The sequence below is a fragment of the Mya arenaria genome, chromosome 4 (genome assembly GCF_026914265.1).
Source record: "Mya arenaria isolate MELC-2E11 chromosome 4, ASM2691426v1".
Classification (NCBI taxonomy): domain Eukaryota; kingdom Metazoa; phylum Mollusca; class Bivalvia; order Myida; family Myidae; genus Mya; species Mya arenaria.
Window position 1 is genome coordinate 55,321,404 of NC_069125.1, and position 21,506 is coordinate 55,342,909.

The window sequence follows — 21,506 nt, forward strand, 5'->3', positions numbered from 1 at the left end:
AACTTCCGTCCCTCCAAATGTTTGTCATGCAATGAATATCTGTCCACTTTGCGATTTGGTAATTGAAGTCCACGATACTTATGGCACCGTATATTGATTGGCAAAAGGCAAACTTTTATGTTTAAGGTTTAAGAACGACAAAGCTTGAAACTTGATCCTACGGGACTCATGTACATGTAACTATATAAACAATAAAATTACACTGGAGTACAGACTGTTGGATGTTCATTGCTTTGAATTTATGGGCTATGGTTGTTAAAAGATGCAATGTTCTTGCGCACCGATATTTGCATTATCTCAGTGGTTCGTAGGAAAAAAATGTCATTCTTATTCTTATGGTGGCATATAACTGCCGTAAGATAACCTGTTCACATTCGCGAACTGTTGTGTGTTAACAACTTAATTATCGCACTGACACCGTAATAAAAACAGCAGATCGACTGGCGTGAATAAATATTTATCCATTAGTAATACCAATATAATGTGCGCATTTAAATTCACTGAACTGTGATACTGATCAATGATCAGTATTATTGCGAATTTCAAAAGTACAATTCTCCCACGGGCCAATTTGTACTTGACTTTAGAGTGTATGGACATTTTACCAAACAGTATGAATGCAGATACAATGTCAATGCATTTACGAGTAGGATTAAATGAAATATTAGATTTGAAAGACTTTAGCCGCCTAAAGTTGTTATATAACCCCACTATTGCCCGCCGAACTATAAGCTCATTACCTATTAGGCAATTAAAATCAACAGATATGTGACGAACACTAATGGGGTATGAATGTAAGGGGACCAAGCGACAAACAGATTTAAAGATGGTAAATGGGTCCGATAATACCACTAACCAGGAATTTCGAACTTTTTTTAGTAACCTCATGTCAGGTGTCGAATCTCGTTATAATGATGACTATGATGATTTTGTTGGCCAGTTCGATGCGGAGGTAAAACAAAATGTTACATTTGATTCGTTGGATGCACCTATCACAAATGATGAAATTAAAAAAGCAATTGGGAAACTAGGCTCAAATAAGGCTGCTTCTATTGACAATGTGTTATACGAGTATTTTAAGATATCAGTCCCACTAATCATTGGGCCATTGAATTCTTTTTTTAATCATATATTGGACATGAAGTCATTTCCAAGGGCTTGGGCATCTGGTGTTATTATCCCAATCCATGAAAAGGGTGATCAATCAGATCCAAATAATTATAGGGGGATAACTCTTACTAGCTGTTTTTCAAAATTATTCACTGTTATATTGAATGAAAGATTAAAAGCGTGGGCGGAGGAAAATAGTATATTAACAGATGCGCAATTTGGGTTTAAAAATAAGTACAGTACTGTGGATCCTGTTTTTATTTTGCATTCATTGATTCAAACGCAGTTTGAAAGAAAAAAAGCTTTACTGTTGTTTTATTGATTATAAAAAAGCTTACGATTGCATTGATAGAAACAGACTCTGGTATAAATTTATTAAGTTGGGAATTGATGGTAAAGTTTTGTCCCTAGTAATATCAATGTATAATGAAGTCAAACTATTTGTAAAACACTTGGGAAAATTATCAGATTGTTTTAATAGTGACATTGGCCTGTATTTTTTCTCTCTTTCTTAATGATATTGAAATGCATTTACAAGAAAACCTTGACGTCGGAATTAACATTGACCATATTTCAATTTATTTGCTGCTTTTTGCCGACGATGCGGTTATTGTATCAGAGACTAAGACAGGATTGCAGAATTCTCTAAAGTGGAAATTGTTAGCTCGTTTAATTATTTAGGAATTGTATTTAGTAGTGGCGGTGCATTTATGCAAGCTACAAAAACTTTAGCTGGAAAGGGGTTGAGATCACTTCACTCTTTGATGGCGCTAGTCCGTAATATTAAAGTGCCAATAGATATAATGTTTAATCTGTTTGATGCATACGTATTATCAGTAACTATGGTTCTGAAGTCTGGGTTTATATAAATTCGGACGTGGTAGAAAGAGTCCACAAAAAGTTTTGTAAATGGGTATTAAATGTGAAACAGTCAACCAATACGTTGGCTTTGTACGGAGAGTTGGGCAGGTTCCCATTATATATCGAAAAGACATGTAAGAATGGTTAAATATTTTTTAAAACTTCATATAGTCAAGCGAGATAATTGCATTTTAAATGTTATATTACAGGATCAAATTTACAGTGTTGAAAATCATTCTTCTACGAACTGGGCATCAAAGGTTAAGGAAATTCTCCAATCATACGGTCTTTATGAAATATGGTTATACCCTGAGTCGGTAAAAATGGACGTATTTGTTCCCATACTAAAAAGTAGACTCAAAGATATTTATATCAGCAATTGGAGGTCTTGGTTAGACTTGTCTCCGTCTCTAGATGTGTTTAAAGAAATTAAGACAAATTTTGAACAATCTTCATATCTCAGTCTTGTTGAAAATACAAAGTATAGAAGTATTTTATCTAAATTACGCCTTTCATCCCATAAACTAATTATAGAAATAGGTCGACACAATAAGGTTCCTAGGAATGAAAGAAAATGTTCACTCTGTAATTTAAATGATATTGAGGACGAATTTCATTTCGTCCTCAAATGTCCAGTATATGCGGACCTTAGACGTCAATATATTCCGAAGTATTTTTACACTCATACGAGTTTGATGAAATATATTGTTTTAATGTAAAGTAACAACCAAACCACCCTAAGGAAGTTAGCGCTTTACTGTGATAAGTCCTTCAAATTACGTGATTCCTTAATATAGTATAAATTTTTGCTATGTTTCTTTGGTATTTTGATTGTATCATAAACGGTAGTGTTTAAACATGAATCTGTAGATCCTTAGGACATACGAGATGTACATATTCTTTTTCCTTTTGTGTGCGTGTTTTTCTTTTTGCTGTTGTTGTTGTTTTTGTTGTCTTTTTTTGTAATATTCATATCCTTAAACAGTAGCCACAAAGTTGTATGTATCACGCAGCTTGAACCTTGCGGCTGTATTAATCAACGTTGAGACGTGTTTATATATAGAGAGAAATTCATATAGATTGTTATAACACCGAAATCATTACCTTTTCATATTATACCTTAATATCGATGACATTCTTGTTATTGTTATACACACTCTCACAATATCTATATCAAACTTATGATTGATTTATTAATATAACTTATTTTATATTTGTCACATGCCATGCATTATTTCTATACATAGTGTTGTGACGATGAGCTTTTTATGCTTAAGTCGAATAAAATTTCTGTTCTGTTCTGTTCTGTTTAAACCATAGAAAGAACGGGTAAGAATCAAGGGCAGTAATGTCAGGTGCGTCCATGTTTACTGGTTCATTGTTTTGGCTGACAAACGTCCTCGATTCGGTGAGTATTAACACAGATTTCTATATGTTTCAACGATATTCTTTAGAAACGACCTTGTGCACCGAATGAAGAGCAATTACTTGTTTATGATGACGCTTGTTTTAGATGAAAATTATGTGTGTATTAAAATATCTCGTAAAAACACTACACATTTTTACCAGGCTCAGTAAGTCGAGACACGATTAGGTCTTGAATTGAAATGGTGCTTACGGAACTTGTGACGAACTTCATTTAAGACGTTATATTGTTGACAGTCTCCTGAAGGTTGTCTCCCTTTTCAATTTGCCAAATTTAAACAATATGCGTAAAGACATCTGCATAATCAATCATTCGGAGCTCCTCGGCCATTTTATCGAAAACAAGCTCGGATGTATTTGGACGGTTTACACACTCAAAAAGTGGTACGTTTAAGTCCGCTGCAAGTAGATCGCGTAGTAATTTTATTTAGCAGTTAAACTTTGTGACCTAACTCTTGGGATTCTTCATTATGTTTGCTATAATACAATTCAATGACAATAAATTTAAACTTAGATCAATAAATACAACTCTAAAACACTACATTTAACTAATGATATAATTCAAAATTTTACGAACTACTTCAGCAGATGTACCTGCATACATCCGAGGTTGTTTTCGATAAAATGGCCGAGGAGTTCCGAATGCATAATCAATAAGGCAAACTCTTTCTTTATCATAAATTTCAGTTCAAAACAGCAGACATGCTGGGAAAGAACGCTAAAAGTGTGATGTATGCTGGCAGGGAAATGCATAACGTTCATCCCATGAATTACACATACAGCAAAAACATCATCCACACAAGTGCCATGTGTGTAAAAGATGTGGAAAGTCATTTTCGAATAAGTTTGATCTAGAGAGACGCAAAGAAATGCGGGATAAAACAATATTAAAGTACTATTGCAAGTTTTATGAGAAGTAAGAAGCTGATCTACGTATTATCATCTTTTATTGTGTGTAAAATGATGAGGCACATCATTTAGATTTACTTTGTTTACATTGTTCTAGTAAAATTGCTGTGTCAGTTCTTTAGCTTCGTTTACCATGTTTGATGATTTCATGATTGATCTGTGATTACGAATTCCTGTGGAAACTATTTTCAATTAACGTTTAATATTAAGTCTCAGTCTTTGTATAACAACTCGACTTAATTTAAGGAATGAATTGCAGGGTTGGTGTCATTATCGGGGTATGAACGCAATTGGGCTGGTCAAAGTGTGTGGAGTCGGAAGGATGTGTGTAAATTGTTACGAACATATTGTACTGCTGTATGATAATATTAATAGAAATTTTGCAGTATACGTGTATAAAGCTGTGCAAATAAGGGAAACATATAAAATGTATTATGGGTAAACTGTCTCCATTAAAAGAATCGTCACGCTATGTCATGTGCCCTTTTTTGGTTTATATGATTGTAATGTTCATATGCAAGTAATGAAATTTCATATACATATACATGTATGTATGTATGTGTGTATGTGCGTGCGTGCGTGCGTGCGTGCGTGCGTGCGTGCGTGTATGTATGCATGCATGTATGTATGTATGCATGTATGTATGTTGGTATATATGTATAGGTATACTTGTACCTTGATCACTTTGTTATGTTTGTACCATTGTGAAACGCTGTATACTCATGGACATTTCTGCCTCGATGTATTTGTGAATAAACTAAACTATGATGCCGATGCCCACTAATTGGGATTATGTATGGTCACACGTTATTTGTAATAATAATTATTATTATTTAATTTTTAAATTACACATTGCTGACATGTTTCCTTGAAATGCCTTAGCAATTAGATATATATAGTTGTACATATGTATGCATATCTCCTTCTTAGGAGGAAATACAGATTTTGATTGATTGATTAATTGATTGTTAACGGACTCACACGATCTGTATCAATAAACAATTTACTAAAATAAATTGACTGGATGTCCCTTACGGATAGAAGAACAATTCAAAAGCTTACATAAATGTATAAATACAAACACAACAGGTTACCATCTTATCTCGAACAATTATTTTCTCCAAGTGTTCAAGCGTTTAGACACAAGTTAACAACACGTACAATTTACGCAACTTCTAAACGTTACCTAAAAGAACTCTAAGGTATGCACATTCTATACTTCCATCCGCATTGAGGATGTGAAACGATCTTGGCACCTCCGTAAAACATGCAGTATTACTGCTCGCGTTTAACACCAAAATGAAATCTTTATAATTATTATAGTGTTCCCGTAGTCCCTTTATTTTATATCGAAGGTGAAAGATCCGCTTCAGTCCATCATGACCGAATGTGTAATACTTGCAGCAACTATAATTCCGATCTTTACAATAATCATATCGCAACTTCCCCGAACTGTGTCTATGGTACAGAAATTAAAGATGCTGAGCAGATTTCTACACAAAGGCGTCAGTTATTCGTTCAAACTAGACTACGGTAATCTGAATGGCGAACAGAAGACATACATTTTCCAAAGAGTGCACACATATAGTGTTGCATCTGAAAATATTTAAGACAATTGAAGTTCAGTAAGACGACTGTAAACCATATTACTTGTAGGATTAGCCCACGTGGACTTGGCGACAACATATTCGTACATATACATGTTCTCTTCATGTCTTTCTCCCTCTCTCTCTCCTTCTTCCGTTAACTTTTTTCTTAAGAAAAACTCGTACTAATTCGAAATTTTAAATTTATCATCATGGTATGTAATTTATTTTTTTCACATGCAAATTGATACTGTCATAACTTTTCAATCTTAATGATAACTTGTGGCCCAACCCAATTGTATGATAATATTGTTTGTCCAATTACTATAATTGTTAATTATTTATAAATACACGTGTGTATAGTATACAGAATAAAATACGATTAAACTTAATTAATGTGCGTTTATGTGCGAAACACATGAACTACCACAAAGAAACGAGTGTTCATCAATTGCTGCTTTCAGTGGTCTATATTTATTAGCCATCCGATGATCTATGCCAGTTGCTATAAAGGATTGAAAAGCGTAATAAAATGCATTGGAATGTGTTTAGTGTGTCCTGTTGGGTATGGCAGTTGCTGTGATGTCAATCTTCCTTCCTTCACCATCTTTGAATATTGAAAAGTCATCACTCATTGTGGAACATTTCAAACAGTGAATTCTTTACCAGGTCATGGTACATGGTTGTCAATTGCATAAACTAAAGAGGATATTACAAAGGTTGAATTTGCGACATGGCGGTGTGACTTGTACACTCCACTGGGATATGTAGTTGACGTCATAATCAGAGGAATACAGAATAGCGGACACTCAGATGGCTACCGAATTGTATGGCGCCGGTTAAAAGTTATAAATGATATGAACGTCAAGCAAGATGCCATGTATGTAGTGAATGCATTGGATCCGAATGGCGTACGGTAGTACTGCGAAAGGCACATCGCCTCAAACGTGCAAAAGGGCATAATTTGCATATATTTCGATAAGACCAAGCCATTCGGATTGTGTATCCATGATGTGATAGATGGGTTTAGCGGGAAAATAATCTGGTAAGAAGTTACAGACACTAACAACAACCCAAGACTAATCACAAACTATTATTAAATGAAATTAGTGACACGCCTCGCACATTGCGTCGTGATGCTGGCACAGAAAATTCTGCTGTTTGTCGTCTACAGCAATTCTTTCGGAATTATGCGACGGGCACATTTGCATGAAGTCGAAGCATTATTGTTGGAAAGACCAACGCAATGAACGATTGCGGGGTACTCAACGGCAACAATGTTTACAGTGGTGGATAGCTTCTTTGAAGACTTGTGTGATTATGGTTGATTCAAGGAGTAAGACTCTATATATTGTCCCAAATTTGGTGATCATCGGACAATATGTTTAATACGTTTTAAGAAGACAAAGTTTATGTATTTCTTTATTTAAGTGCGATAACTTCGGAGTGACTTGTCTGATATATTATGCCCATACATATTCCAACCAACTTTGGTGAAAATACTTCTAAAGTTATCGATCGAACAATATCAATTGTAGGTAATATTCTATTTTTAAAGGGCAATAACTCTGGAGTGACCTAAGCGATATCGCGCGAAACAATACTTTTCCGAGAACGGAAATATAATTTCAACCCTGAAACTAATCAAATTGGTGGTCTTGTTTCTATTCCAATGACATGATCATACAGTCACACCAGCATAATAATACTATCAGACCTAAACAGTTGGAATTAAAATATCAACACTATTAAAACAGTGTTTCTATGATATTTCAAAGCTATCTATAGAACATAATCAGGCTTATGAGAAAACCGGGCAACAATCATAAGCAGGTGGGAGCTTTCAATTGTCATATTGTTAGCTTTTTGGAAAATGGTTTTAATTTCAGATGCAATATATTTTGTATTCTCCTGGTTCTGTTATGCGCATTAAGCAAAGACGTAACTGCAAAGATTCGTCCAGAGCAATACCAAGTGAACATACCCTCTCCTGAGTTATGCGACTTTGTCACAACTCCAATAATTAAGGATCACCATATTCGGTTCAACATATTTCAGTTAGACCATGTACACCTGAAGGTGAATAGTCTTGATGACCCTGCTCAGGTTGTCCCGAAAATTCCATACAGCCCAACATAGACTGACAACTAATCGAATGTATCTGTCCATTGCAGGAAGAAATTGTGTATCTCGTGTACTTAAGCAAAATATTGATTGTTTACTAGTAGTAGATCTAGTGGACGCTTCGACCAGTTTCATATTTATTCTACTGCTACATGAGGTTTTTTTCACAGATTGAAATTCAGATGTTGAAACAATGTTTTGCATCCATGTCTGCTTTTGTTCCTGTCCACACTATGTCTGATTAATCTTTATGTAAATACTTTTTGCCTGACTCAATTAAGTACGGGAATGTTTGGTTTTCCTTCAATTGGATAACTCAGCACTCTTCTTCACCTCCTTGTATCAATTTCACCTGCTTGTATTGCCCTTTACTGTTATTTAGCCAACAAAAATGAATTTCATAATGTGTGTACCGGCCAAACTCTTGTTCTCAGTAGACTCAGATGTAACAGCCTGTAATAGAAATGCATTTCTTTTACAGAAAAATCCTTTTGGACATGTTTACCTTGAAAAGACCCCAGACTTTTGAATATTGCTTTGGTTATTATAACAAGCAGCATGAGCTTCAACTGTCGGTAGTATGATTGCTTAAATATAGCTTACACAATCTGAATCGCTCTTGCTGTTGTCTGGCGCCATCGTCGATGTCTTCCCATTATGTAACAAGCCCGTGGTTGAAATGCGCGGCAAAGTTACATCAGTCATTAGTTTAAAGTCACAAGTCACAATTCAAAAGCCATCCATAAATCAAAAGTAACAAGTCGGCAGACATAAGTCGAAAAGGCCCTCCCCGGTTTCCACGAGAATGAGTTATTATAGTGCCCGTAAATCTCGTTTAAATCATGTATGTTTAAATCAGATTCCAAGTAATCGATTCATGCTAATTGCCCGTCGCCGAAATTCATGCTCCCGTTGTTGCTCCTGTCGGTGAAAATAGTGCGCCCTTCGGTGTTGTTTTATTCTATTGGAAACTGTTGAAGTTGTTTGCGTCAGAAAGTGCATAAATAGTATAATTTTGTAATGTTTGACAAATCCAAGGCCAATTTTTCTATAATGACAATTACATGGTCAACGAAACATGTATTGCTCTACATGTCACTTCTACCAGTCATAAAGTCATTCCATGAAAAACTGAAAGTAGTTCGTGTCACAAAATTATAAATCTTTATATGGAAGGACAAGAACGTCAAAGTAACCCCTACCTCGTTACAATAGCTACCTTGTGGAGGCATGTTATAGCCGAGTTATCGACAACTTCAGATCGATTAAATCGTAACTTTAAAAAAAAAAATGAACTGAAGACTATGTACCATTAATTATGAAGCAACTCCATCATTCTAGTTTTCTCTTTTTAATTAAAACCCCCCACATCTGTACAGCATACGAGAACATCAAAAATATATTGTTCACTTATTCGAAATAATCACACACAAGCAGACACTTCTAAGTCACATTTTTCTTCGTGTCCTTCTCGAGAAAAGTCGCGACTGACGATACGACACACCATTTGCATTTTGTCACACATTACATCAATGCTATTTATTTCTTGATATAAAATACAGGAATCAAACACAGGCTATCTTCATATCATCGTTGCAACCATAGTTTGTAAATAAACCGACGATGTCTCTTTATACAAGTGAACAAAAGAGCCTGCATCGGGGTTTCCTGTGTCGTCTTGGAAAACCGCAATCATCGGTCATTTGCCACGGTGCATTAGTGGAAGTAGTTCGTAAAATTGATATTATTACTATTTATTTATTGTAATGATTTGTATTAGTAAGTTCAAATTGATTCCAAGTGAAGTGTATTATTGCATCAATGATTAAGATTCCTAAGAGTAAAGTCCTTAGGTTTAACTGCTATACTGAAATAACCACGCGATTCACTTGTAGCGTTTTCGATGGAAAATGGCCGAGGTGTTCCGATGGCAACCGCAAGACATACACATCCGTTTCACCGCTGCACCTGTTCTGCTGGAGGCGTGTGTCTAAATAAATGTTATGTAGAATTTGAGACGACTATCAAAACATAAATTAATGAGTAGAATTTAGAAACGTGAAAGTTCAGGTGGCTGGCTTCTTTGCTTTAATCGTCGTAGTAGTCATCATCATACAAATCTGATCGATTTCGGCACAGGTATATCGCAAGGGCCACCCCGATTAGCTGAAATAAAAAGGACAACGGTGAATTTTGGACTCTAAACCAGTTTGTTTTCTCTTTCAGACTAAATAAAAATCTAGAGCTTCTTTCAATGCCAATGCCCGTATTTTCCTGGCATTTAGACGCCATGCATATACTGTACCACTCATTTTACTCAAAGCAAAGGTTTTTTCTTAAGTTTAAGATATTCCATGAATGTAATTAAACGTTGTTACTTAGGTTTTAAAAGAATGAAAATCAACAAGACATGCATACCTCTAGTACAAGAATACCAGAAGAGACACCTATGAGAATGGCACTGTTGTCTTCTATCAGGTCTCGAATAATGTTAAGGCAACCCTGAAAATGACAACGAAAGTACATTCTACAAGCTTCAGTCATCTGGCTGTTTTGATTGGATTATAAGATTATTTGGCCAATGAGAACACTCAGATTTTGCTCCTTATAATAAGATCAATCTAAGATGCGTATTGAATTTGGCACCCGGGCGGACCTTCAAATAACATGTAAAGGCAACGATCTCTATACCCAATGGGACATGAACTAGAATAATAACATTTAAAAGAACTATAGAAACACCGTCATTAGTACATACCTTGGTGAAGAGTTGTGTACCATTGACGAGCCCTAGACGGGCCTCCATCTGACAGCGGTTCAGTGCGGCCGGCTCGGGGTCCTGACTTATGCTGTACGTAAGGCAACAACTATCTGGCACAGAGTAGTCCTGAAAACAAAGACGTTTTGATAAAACGGGCACACATAATAAAGCATGTTTATTCTATTATAAATATACATTTAGCCAAATCTGCATGTTTTCGACGCAGAAAATGGTATTTCGAGTTTTTGCACTGGCTATTAAATGTGCAACGTGATAAAACAATAACATACATGTATGTCTGTTTGTTGCAGTTTGTGTTGTCAATCTCCTCGGTTTACTGCGTTGTGTGGATATCAATCATTTCAGTTTTGTTTTGTTATTCAGGCTGTGTCAGACATACATGGAATATATACATACAGTAATGCAAGCAAAATTTAAATTGCATATACACATGTAAACTATACATACCTCAAACTTTGGATCGTGTTTGAAGTAGTAATTCTCTTTATAGTTAGTGAAATTATCTGCGCCGCAGCATTTACCCTACAAATACAAGACAAAGTGCTTAAAGCAATTCATGAAACATGCATATATACTTCATCCATTTGCATACCTAGCATTCCTGGCCAATTTTGAAGTTACAGACAAAGCTGACCGTTAGAGCAAAGGATCGCATTTGGTTAATTTAGCAGATGACATGAACTTACAAGAAAAACAAACTTTTGTAAGAAGCCTTTTGAGCGGGTTTTTTTCGCATAAAACTGTTCTCAGCTTAGGGTACCTTGCAAAAAACTTACTTAAAGAAAGAGCAAACCGAAGTATACTCGCCTTTGACTGAAGTATATCCAATGCAGTGGCATTTTTCTTGTGGACAACAGTGGAGTTGAGCATGTCTGACAACAGTTTGTCCCTGAGATTGGTCTCAATCTGGAAAAGGTACAGAAACATATTTGGTACTATAGAATTGATTCTGCAGAATACATAGGACATATCTGAGACTCTTTCATTCCTTTTTTCAAGGGGGCTTATAAGCCTCAGTGTTCCATATGCTTAAAGATCGAGCTGTTGGTAAGCAAGTTGAAGTTTGACATTGAGGTGCAGAGGTCGATGTGGGAGACCGATAGTATAGTATGTGTGCGTGCAATTAGTCAAGGTAACATTTGAAAACGATGAGGGTAATCGACATTTCATTTAGCAAAGTGGGTTCAATTGACAAGTGAATGATTGAGTGACAGGATACATTTGGCCCATAAGCTTATGTATACAAAACACATAAGAATATAAAAGAAATGAAAAATAGAATACATGACTAGAGCTGTCATAGGAGTGACGAAGAGCCAATGATGTCACCGGAATGGCATAGTATTTCTTTGAAATGAGTACTTTTATTACTTTAATAGTGTTAAACAAGTGCACAAATCATTTTTAAGCCATTGCGCCTGTAATGAGGACCCTTCCATAAACTTCCAAGTTTTTGACAACTTTAAAGTTAAAAGGGGGTATTAATTCCGTAAAACAAGAGGCCCACGAGGGCCTAAGCTCTGTCGACAATGTGACGTAACTACATTTTCAAGTTATGCTCCGGACAATAAAAGTAACAAAGGGCATTAGCAATAGCTGAAATAGAGTTATGGTTCCTGTACACTACACTTATACTATTGTATAAAGTTTATTTAAATTACATGCAGTAATTTTGAATTTTATGTCCCGCACAAAGGGAAATTGCAAAAAAAAACGACCAACTGACCGGTCGACCGACCGACAATCCGACCACAGGGTGACTCTAACATATCCCCCTTCGTTTGTCGGGGGTATTATAAAAAAGTTCGATTTGCAGCAGGTTCATTCCCCAGACATCTTGATCACTAGAGGGGGTCTTTAAAGCTTGAGAACTAAGGCATCCATGTAAAACTGGTGATATGGTATACTAAAAATATAATATACAGACTACGAGGAGCATCCAGTATGTAATCCAACTATAGGGATGATATTTGTGTTGCAGATAAATATTGAAACATTTTGTACATTGCGTTAAAGATGCATTTCAGGTGCAATTTGGTCCTGTTTATTTAACGATTTAGTTAGGAAATTTTACAGACATTTTACATCTCTAAAAAATCATAAGTTCGTGATACTTGGTTAACGAAGAATACTTTGTAGTTGACTGTTCAGAATGTATTTAAACAACGATAATGTTTTGGCATTTATTTTGACTTATCATAGTCATTTGATAAAAATGATTAAAACCCCTACAACAATTAACATTTTTAGAAAAATTGTTTGTGCACCTAAGCACGTAAATGCTTCACATCTTTGTTTATTACTTGAACAGTTTAGGTGTACTCGGCAAGGCTGACGCCCGTTCGTCTTCGAAACCTTTTTATAGTATTACATACAATTATATCCTTTTTCACCATCTCCGACTGATACTGTCACCCATGACCTAAAAGGCATTGAAGTTAAATTCCCAAGAGTGGACCGACTGATACTGTCACCCATGACCTAAAAGGCATTGAAGTTAAATTCCCAAGAGTGGACCGACTGATACTGTCACCCATGACCTAAAAGGCATTGAAGTTAAATTCCCAAGAGTGGACCGACTGATACTGTCACCCATTACCTAAAAGGCATTGAAGTTAAATTCCCAAGAGTGGACCGACTGATACTGTCACCCATTACCTAAAAGGCATTGAAGTTAAATTCCCAAGAGTGGACCGACTGATACTGTCACCCATTACCTAAAAGGCATTGAAGTTAAATTCCCAAGAGTGGACCGACTGATACTGTCACCCATGACCTAAAAGGCATTGAAGTTAAATTCCCAAGAGTGGACCGACTGATACTGTCACCCATGACCTAAAAGGCATTGAAGTTAAATTCCCAAGAGTGGACCGACTAATACTGTCACCCATTACCTAAAAGGCGTTGAAGTTAAATTCCCAAGAGTGGATAATTTCGTGTACAATTTGTCAAGTTGGTAATCAAGAGTACGTTCAGCAAAAAGCGTATTCGTGGTACATTTGGCAAAGTGATTATTTGAGAGTGCATGTGCCGAAATGAGAAACCGAATGACAGGGTACATTTGGCAGTGTACTTTAAATTGACGGGTACATTGATCAATGAAAACTATGATACATTTAGAAGAGTGGGCAATTGGGGGTATATTTTGCAAAATGAGTATTCCGGAGTTTATTTTGCGAAAGAGTAAATGAGGGTATATTTGGTGGAGTGAGTATTCCGGAGTATATTTGGCGAAGGAGTAAATGAGGGTATATTTGGTGGAGTGAGTGTTCCGGAGTATTTTTTGGCGAAGGAGTACTGGAGGGGATATTTGGTGGAGTGAGTTTTGCGGAGCATATTTTGCGACGGAGTACTGGAGGGTATATTTGATGGAGTGAGTATTCCGGAGTATATTTGGCGACGGAGAACTGGAGGGTATATTTGGTGGATTGAGTAGTCCGGAGTATATCTGGCGAATGAGTAAATGAGGGTATATTTGGTTGAGTGAGTATTCCGGAGTATATAAGGCGAAGGAGTAAAAGAGGGTATATTTGGTTGAGTGAGTATTCCGGAGTATATTTGGCGACGGAGTACTGGCGGGTATGTTTGGTGGATTGAGTATTCCGATGTATATTTGGCGACGGAGTAAAGAGGATATATTTGGTGGAGTGAGTATTCGGGAGTATATTTGGCAAAATAGTACTAGAGGGTCTATTTGACAGTGAGTATTTCAGAGTCCATTTAGTAGATGGACAATTGATTGCACCTTTGCTAAAGTGAGTATTCGAGAGTTCATTTGATAAAGTAATTAAGTGTATCTTTGGGAAAAAGCTAATTAGGATTACATTGGGCGAAGTGTGTAATCTAAATTACATTTGAAGTGGGTATTTGGGGAAACACTTGACAAAATGGTGAATTCAAAACTCTGTCTTTTGCTTAGTGTCTCTTAAACCCTTTTCGTTTTAGGCCTCGATTTGACGGTAATCGATGGTACATTTGGAACATATTTTTTTATTTGAGAGCATATTAGGCGAGCTACCATTTATTACACACCACCTAATACGCCATGTCATGTGGGGTACAAAACTTGTAAATGTCCCAATTTCATGGTACAGATCTTGAAAACCTGAATTCACTCAATCTGGACTAAGCTGGCGATGTTTTGCATGATTAACAAAGGTCGTGTGCCAGATATTTTTATCTGTGTTTATTAACAATGGTATAACATTATTAATATGTATTAATACCTGTCTAAGTACACGCCGTGCATCATCCTTATCTAATGCTGGCAATAACAGCCAGCCAAAGGTTCATCAGCCATATGGCGATATGACGTTATAATAGCTAATTCTTGATGTAGCAAGGGCGTAGTCAATAGACAAATATCCCGTTATTGCAGTACAAAAATATAGTTTTATCGCGAGTTTATCATGTTCTTGCAATAATACTTGCAAGTACCATAGTCTCGGTGATTAAGAAAGTTAGTTGTTGGAAATTGCATGTAAAACTTACTGAAGATTTTTCCAATGCGACGTAGACAATACCTGCAAGCTCTCCACATAACAAGACCACCATGAATACCATATACTGTAAAAGAAACACATACCTGCAACTGTTTTAAAAGTCTAGGTATTAATTGCTATATGTATCAATCATTTGAAGGAATTTGGTTAAATGTAAAATAAGCTGTATATGTTGCAATAAAATAACAAATCATGTTGTGAATTAATTATGTAAAGTATTTGCGCGCAGCTGATCATACTCTTTATGTAATTATCGTGTAAAGTGCTTGGACCTATGCTATCAGAAATACCTTTTTTTAGAAATTCATCAAGAATATACATCAAGAATGTTATCCTCATTGATACAACAGAAACTTATGTAACGAAAGGTTACCACACATACAAAATTTAGATATATTTCAGCCCTTCGCATAGACTGGACTCACCACTCCGAGCATAATGGCGCTCTCCCGAATGGCGCCACAGCAGCCACAGAAGCCGATGAGGAACATGAAGGCGCCGACACCGACCACGGCATACCCGACCGCCATGAGCGTGTCAGCGGGGATGGATATGCGAAGCCATTCGGTGACCGTTTTTCCAACGTTGTCGCTAGCCACCACCCAGATACCTGCTCCCAACAGCAGCATCCCCGTGATCTGTGAACACGATTTTTAAGTACATTAATAAAAATAAAACTACATGCACCCAAACATTGCTGCCAAAATGATAAAATCATTGGCATATAGTAAAATGTTATAAACGCAAAGTTAATAAAAGCAATATATAATGTCTGTGCATAGTGCTCTTCATTACAACTTGTTTGAAGCATGTATGAATGTATATATGTATGTCTGTATGTGTATATTTAGCTGGACATACTCTTTTAATTTGGTCCATGTTTTCCAAATACTATTTCGTGCCTCATAATTTCCTTTGTTTTGCATCAATTTGTTTAACTGGCACTTGCGTAGCTTAACGTAAGCAATATAAGCGTGTGTTAATCATTTCCCGAAAATGTGAATTTTTAGTCTTAAAAAGACAGAGAAATCCGGGCTCCCTAGCATGTCCTGCCTTGTCAGTATTTCTTCCCATAGCTATGTTGGGGGAGATTTTGTTTTAAGCATCCGTCCGTCTGTTGGGCACACTTTCGAGTCCGCTCCGTATCTCCAAAACAACTTGGAGGATGTTCATGAAACTCTGGTCAAATCTTCACCACTTCGAAACGATGTGCAGAAACAGCATTCCAGGTGCGTCATCTAAAGGTCAAGGTCACAATTCAAGGTCAGAGGTGCCCGCTGTTCCAACCCAAATAAAACAAATTAAAAGACATTCAAATGTTTACCCAAAGAGATGACGTGCAAAGATCGACGACAAGGCCAAGGTCACAACTCAATGTCAATTTAAAGGTTCGATTCATATAGTTCTTGTTGTTTCAATGTTCAACACCCCAAAAGTTATTTCATGAAACTTGGGTAAAATGTTCACCTCATTGACACAACACACGCGCCTTATCTAACAAATCAAATTTCGTGAAACAAAATGAGACAAGAATGGGTGGCCGTCTATTTGAATTATGTTTATTTCCGCTCAACAGCACGCACAAGGCTGTTTTACAATCGAAGGCTTTGTTCAGTTAGTTATTATGACAAACATTTACCCTATTGTTATAATTAGGGCAAAAATAACCACTGGGCTGTAACCAATACCACATGTAGGAGCGAGCAATAATGTGTACTCGTATCGACAGTTATGAACATTCCATGGTCGAAGTTCAATTTATCTCCTACCAGGAAATTGTCATAACTTACTGCGCAACTACATTACCGAGTGGTTTCATTTTCCATTTTGTAGCAATGACCATCAAAGCAGAAATTTGGTCATATTGGACATGACTGAATGATGGAACTGGTGTAGATAAAGTCAAGAACAAATATTTGACCATTCCACCCTTATAGTACTTGTAGTTCATCTCTTACTATAAGCATGTCCGAACAGATTCATGATTTCCGAAATGTTTAAATACAGCGAATGAATATTACTCATTACAATATGAAATTATGATTAATATGTGCTATACTTGTTTATCACAGGTCTACAAGGCTAAGAGTGTACCTACCCAGAATATAAGATTAAGGATGATAAGAAGGTATCGAGCACATGAAGCAAGCTTTCCCTCCGCCATGGTTACCCTTGACAACGTTGGCTGAACCCCTTGGCACCAGAACCCGACGTTGGCCCTTTTATTTGCTTAACTGTAATCCGTTTGTCCTTTGCTTCGACAATCCTCCGCCCACGTGTTAAGCACCAACGAGTTTCGAGTGAAAAGTTAAAAATCAACACAGACTCACTGGTGTTCACATTTTGACCATTTATGCGCACATGTCCTCATTATTATACCACACGGTCAAAGCTTACTTCAAAGAACGGGTACCGTCCAACAACGTTTTATTTTTGTGAAAGTATTTTACAGTAAACATGTATGTTAAAGCTAAATATAAATCCCAGTAGAAAAAGATAATTAGCTAATCCAACAAGAAAATGAATTGTTCACTTAAAGCATCTATAAATACAACAAAGATTCCCCCCTAACCGATAATTTCCCGAGCACCGCACGGGAGGAAAATGTGCATCTCACCTGGATAGAAACGTAATCTAAATCCACACTGGCGGTAAGGAAAACACGTGCTGGCTCGTTCTGGAATGGTGCGTAGCGTGCGGCAGTGTACCATTGTGCGTTAAAGTAATAACAAAATACATTAAATATCAACTCAAACTCAAGTTAATATTGATTTTAAACATATTTGTATACATCCAAAACGAATAGAAATGTGTCATTAAAAAGAACAGCAACAATTGAAACATATAATAACCATCAAAAAGATGACTGTTGCATATAATTTATATGCGACTCTGCAAAACACAGTCTAAGTATTCAAGAATAGTCTTAAGATGCTTTCCAGGAGGTACCCTTATTCACTCAATGGTATTACACACTAAAGTTTCATTAAGGATTAAAAAAATAATATATATCCGGGAAGAAAAGTGCGGTTAGACGTTAATAAGATGGATCGTTAAGTGAGTTGGCTAACATATCAAATGAGCACCCATTATTTACAAGCAAACATGCACACATCAAAAACAACATAAACAAAAACACTGATTTATTTAATGGTTTTCGGTGTTTTTGTTTATTAACAAAATCAACAGTCGATTACATCCTGATAATCCGTTGGCACCGTTTTAAAGTAAAAAAACGTAGTTGGATGAAAAATAAATGTCGTTATAGCCGGTATGACGTCAATTGGCGCGATTTTCCAATTGATTATATCATTTACTAGCGTAAAAAACAGTGAAAGCGTGTAATATACTTTTTTCAACTCATGAGCACCAAAAAAAAAAAGTTCACTCTTGGCTGTGAAATATAATTGTTTGTTTCACTGAAAGATCGCAATATTTCCAGGGGCGGACCCAGGATATGATGTAAGAGGGGGCGTAACTTAGGGGCGTAAGGTTTTAACTTGCGCCCCTCCCTTTGAAGCGAAATTATTTATCATTTTGGTTTAAAGTGTTAACAGGAGGTTTTGATATTTCGCGAGTTAGCATCAATAGTTGTAGTTCACGTGTGAAAAATAGGGAAATATATTTTTTTTCACTGATAAATCTCTACAAACCACAGGAAGGCATGTAATAAATTGCTATCTTATTCCGAAACGAACAATTGCTCTCTTATATGTCAGAGGGCTTTGGGATAAAGCAGATTAGCAAACGATCTGTTTTGGATGCAAAACATATATCAAATTTCGCTGTCTGTTGTTTCACGACTACCACAATATCAACGATATTTGTGTGGAGAGTATGGGGGGGGGGGGGGGGGGGGATTTCGTTAATCCATATATTGGCAGTGATTCCGTACTGATTCATTCGACAACAGAATATTACCGGTATTCATTGTTAGGCAGTTCCTGCCCGTGGAAAGAAACCATACGTTTTCTCAGCTATGTTTACTTATATAACAAATAAGTGTTTCTTCCGCAACAATGAGCAACATAAACAAATCACAATTAGTTCATGGAAACGTGATTAGAGGAAGACCAACGCATTGAAAAAGGTGAACGTGTTGGCTACGTAACGACAAGCATGTATCATAACAGAATTGGAAACATAATTATTGATAAAAGAATTGAAAAAAAAAATAATGATCTGCGTCCTATTAAGTGAGAAAGTAAAAAACAACGCCATAAGTACAAAGATAAATCCTCATACGTCAAGACTTTCGTCATCATGTGACAGATACATGGAATGTGTGACCTTGTATGTTGCATAAAACAATTATACCCGTGCATAAAAAGGGATAAATGTAATGTTGTCTCTGTGTTGCATGCCCGGTTTTATGCCGGATCGACGGGCGAACGCAGAATGATGGGAATTTGTGTTACGTGAGCGGCAGGCGCGACTGTCAGACACAATCACGTACCTGTCTGCGATCTTGAACCACTTCCATATGTTACACGAAAATTCCCTGTACATGTTGCCTTCTACATACTATTGCTTCACTGAACATACACTGAGCATTGTTAGACAAAACATTGCTTATTGTCAAGAACATCTTGTGCCAAGACATACATCAAAATTACAAACCTAACGTTTAGAAAAAATGGGTTAGCATTCTAACATTTGTTTTAGAGACGTTTTTACCCATTCGTTTCTAGGTATAGTTTGATTGTAGAAAACTATCTGCCACCGTCTAAAAGAAGCTACACTCAATGATGATATATTTATAATGTCGTGGCCCGCATCTGTTTTCCTCTTTCATAAATTACGATTCTATCATGGGAAAAGAAACTTTAGCGTAGCAAAACAACATCCATGGTTTGGAGCGCTTTCAAGATACGCCTCAGGCCTTCCATGGTGTGCCGCAGGGCATGCCATGGTATGCTACAGCGCTTTCATGGCATGCCACAGCGCTTCCACGGTATGCCACAGGGTTTCCATGGTATGCCACAGCGCTTACATTTTATGACACAGCGCTTTCGCGGTATGCCATAGCGATCCCTGGTATGTCATAGCACTTCCATGGTATGCCACAGGGTCTCCATGGTATGCCACAGCGGTTTCATGGCATGCCACAGCGCTTCCATGGTATACCACAACGCTTCCATGGTTTGCCACAGCGTTTCCATGGTATGCCACAGGGCTTCCATGGTATGCCACAGCGATTTCATGGCATGCCACAGCGTTTCCATGGTATGCCACAGCGCTTCCACGGTAAGCTACAGCGCCATGCAACAGCGCTCCTTTGATATGCCGTAGCGCTTTCACGGAATGCCGTAGCGCAATCACGGCATGCCACAACACTTTCACGGCATGCCACAACGCTTCCATGGTATGCCACAGGGCTTTCACGGAATGCCGTAGCGCAATCACGGCATGCCACGGCGCTTCCATGGCATGCCACAGCGCTTCCACGTCATGCCACAGCGCTTCTATGGTATGCCACAGCGCTTCCAAAGCATGCTTCCCTGGTATGCCGCAGCGCTTCCATGGCATGCCACAGCGCTTCTATGGTATGCCACAGCGCTTCCAATGCATGCTTCCCTGGTATGCCGCAGCGCTTCCATGGCATGCCACAGCGCTTCCACGTCATGTCACAGCGCTTCTATGGTATGCCACAGCGCTTCCAATGCATGCTTCCCTGGTATGCCGCAGCGCTTCCATGGCATGCCACAGTGCTTCTATGGTATGCCACAGCGCTTCCAATGCATACTTTCCTGGTATGCCGCAGCGCTTCCATGGCATGCCACAGTGCTTCTATGGTATGCCACAGCGCTTCCATGGTATGTCACAGCGCTTCTATGGTATGCCACAGCGCTTCCAATGCATGCTTCCCTGGTATGCCGCAGCGCTTCCATGGCATGCCACAGTGCTTCTATGGTATGCCACAGCGCTTCCAATGCATGCTTCCCTGGTATGCCGCAGCGCTTCCATGGCATGCCACAGCGCTTCCACGTCATGCCACAGCGCTTCTATGGTATGCCACAGCGCTTCCAATGCATGCTTCCCTGGTATGCCGCAGCGCTTCCATGGTATGTCACAGCGCTTCCACGGCTTGCAACGGTGCTTCCATGGTATGCCGTAGCACTCAGTTGTTTGCTGCAGCGCTTCCATGGTTTGCCACAGCACTTCCATGTTTTGCATCAACTAAATCAAAGTTTGTGACTGTGGGAC

The 21,506-nt window shown here is 37.7% G+C and overlaps 1 protein-coding gene across 2 annotated transcripts; it reads right to left on the reverse strand.

Annotated features, from left to right (window-relative positions):
* Positions 1-9,356: 9,356 nt before the first annotated feature.
* LOC128230274 (tetraspanin-7-like) lies at positions 9,357-17,958 on the reverse strand. Of its 2 annotated transcripts, XM_052942401.1 has the most exons (8): positions 17,398-17,956; positions 15,725-15,937; positions 15,289-15,363; positions 11,605-11,703; positions 11,245-11,319; positions 10,774-10,902; positions 10,434-10,517; positions 9,357-10,181 (listed from the first exon to the last, which is right to left on the reverse strand). In XM_052942401.1, the coding sequence occupies exons 1-8, from the start codon at positions 17,461-17,463 to the stop codon at positions 10,104-10,106; spliced, it is 819 nt and encodes a 272-aa protein (XP_052798361.1). In that variant the 5' UTR covers positions 17,464-17,956; the 3' UTR covers positions 9,357-10,103. The 2 variants fall into 2 exon arrangements, with proteins under 2 accessions (XP_052798361.1, XP_052798362.1); XM_052942402.1 differs by lacking the exon at positions 11,245-11,319 and having other exon boundaries at positions 17,398-17,958.
* Positions 17,959-21,506: the final 3,548 nt, after the last annotated feature.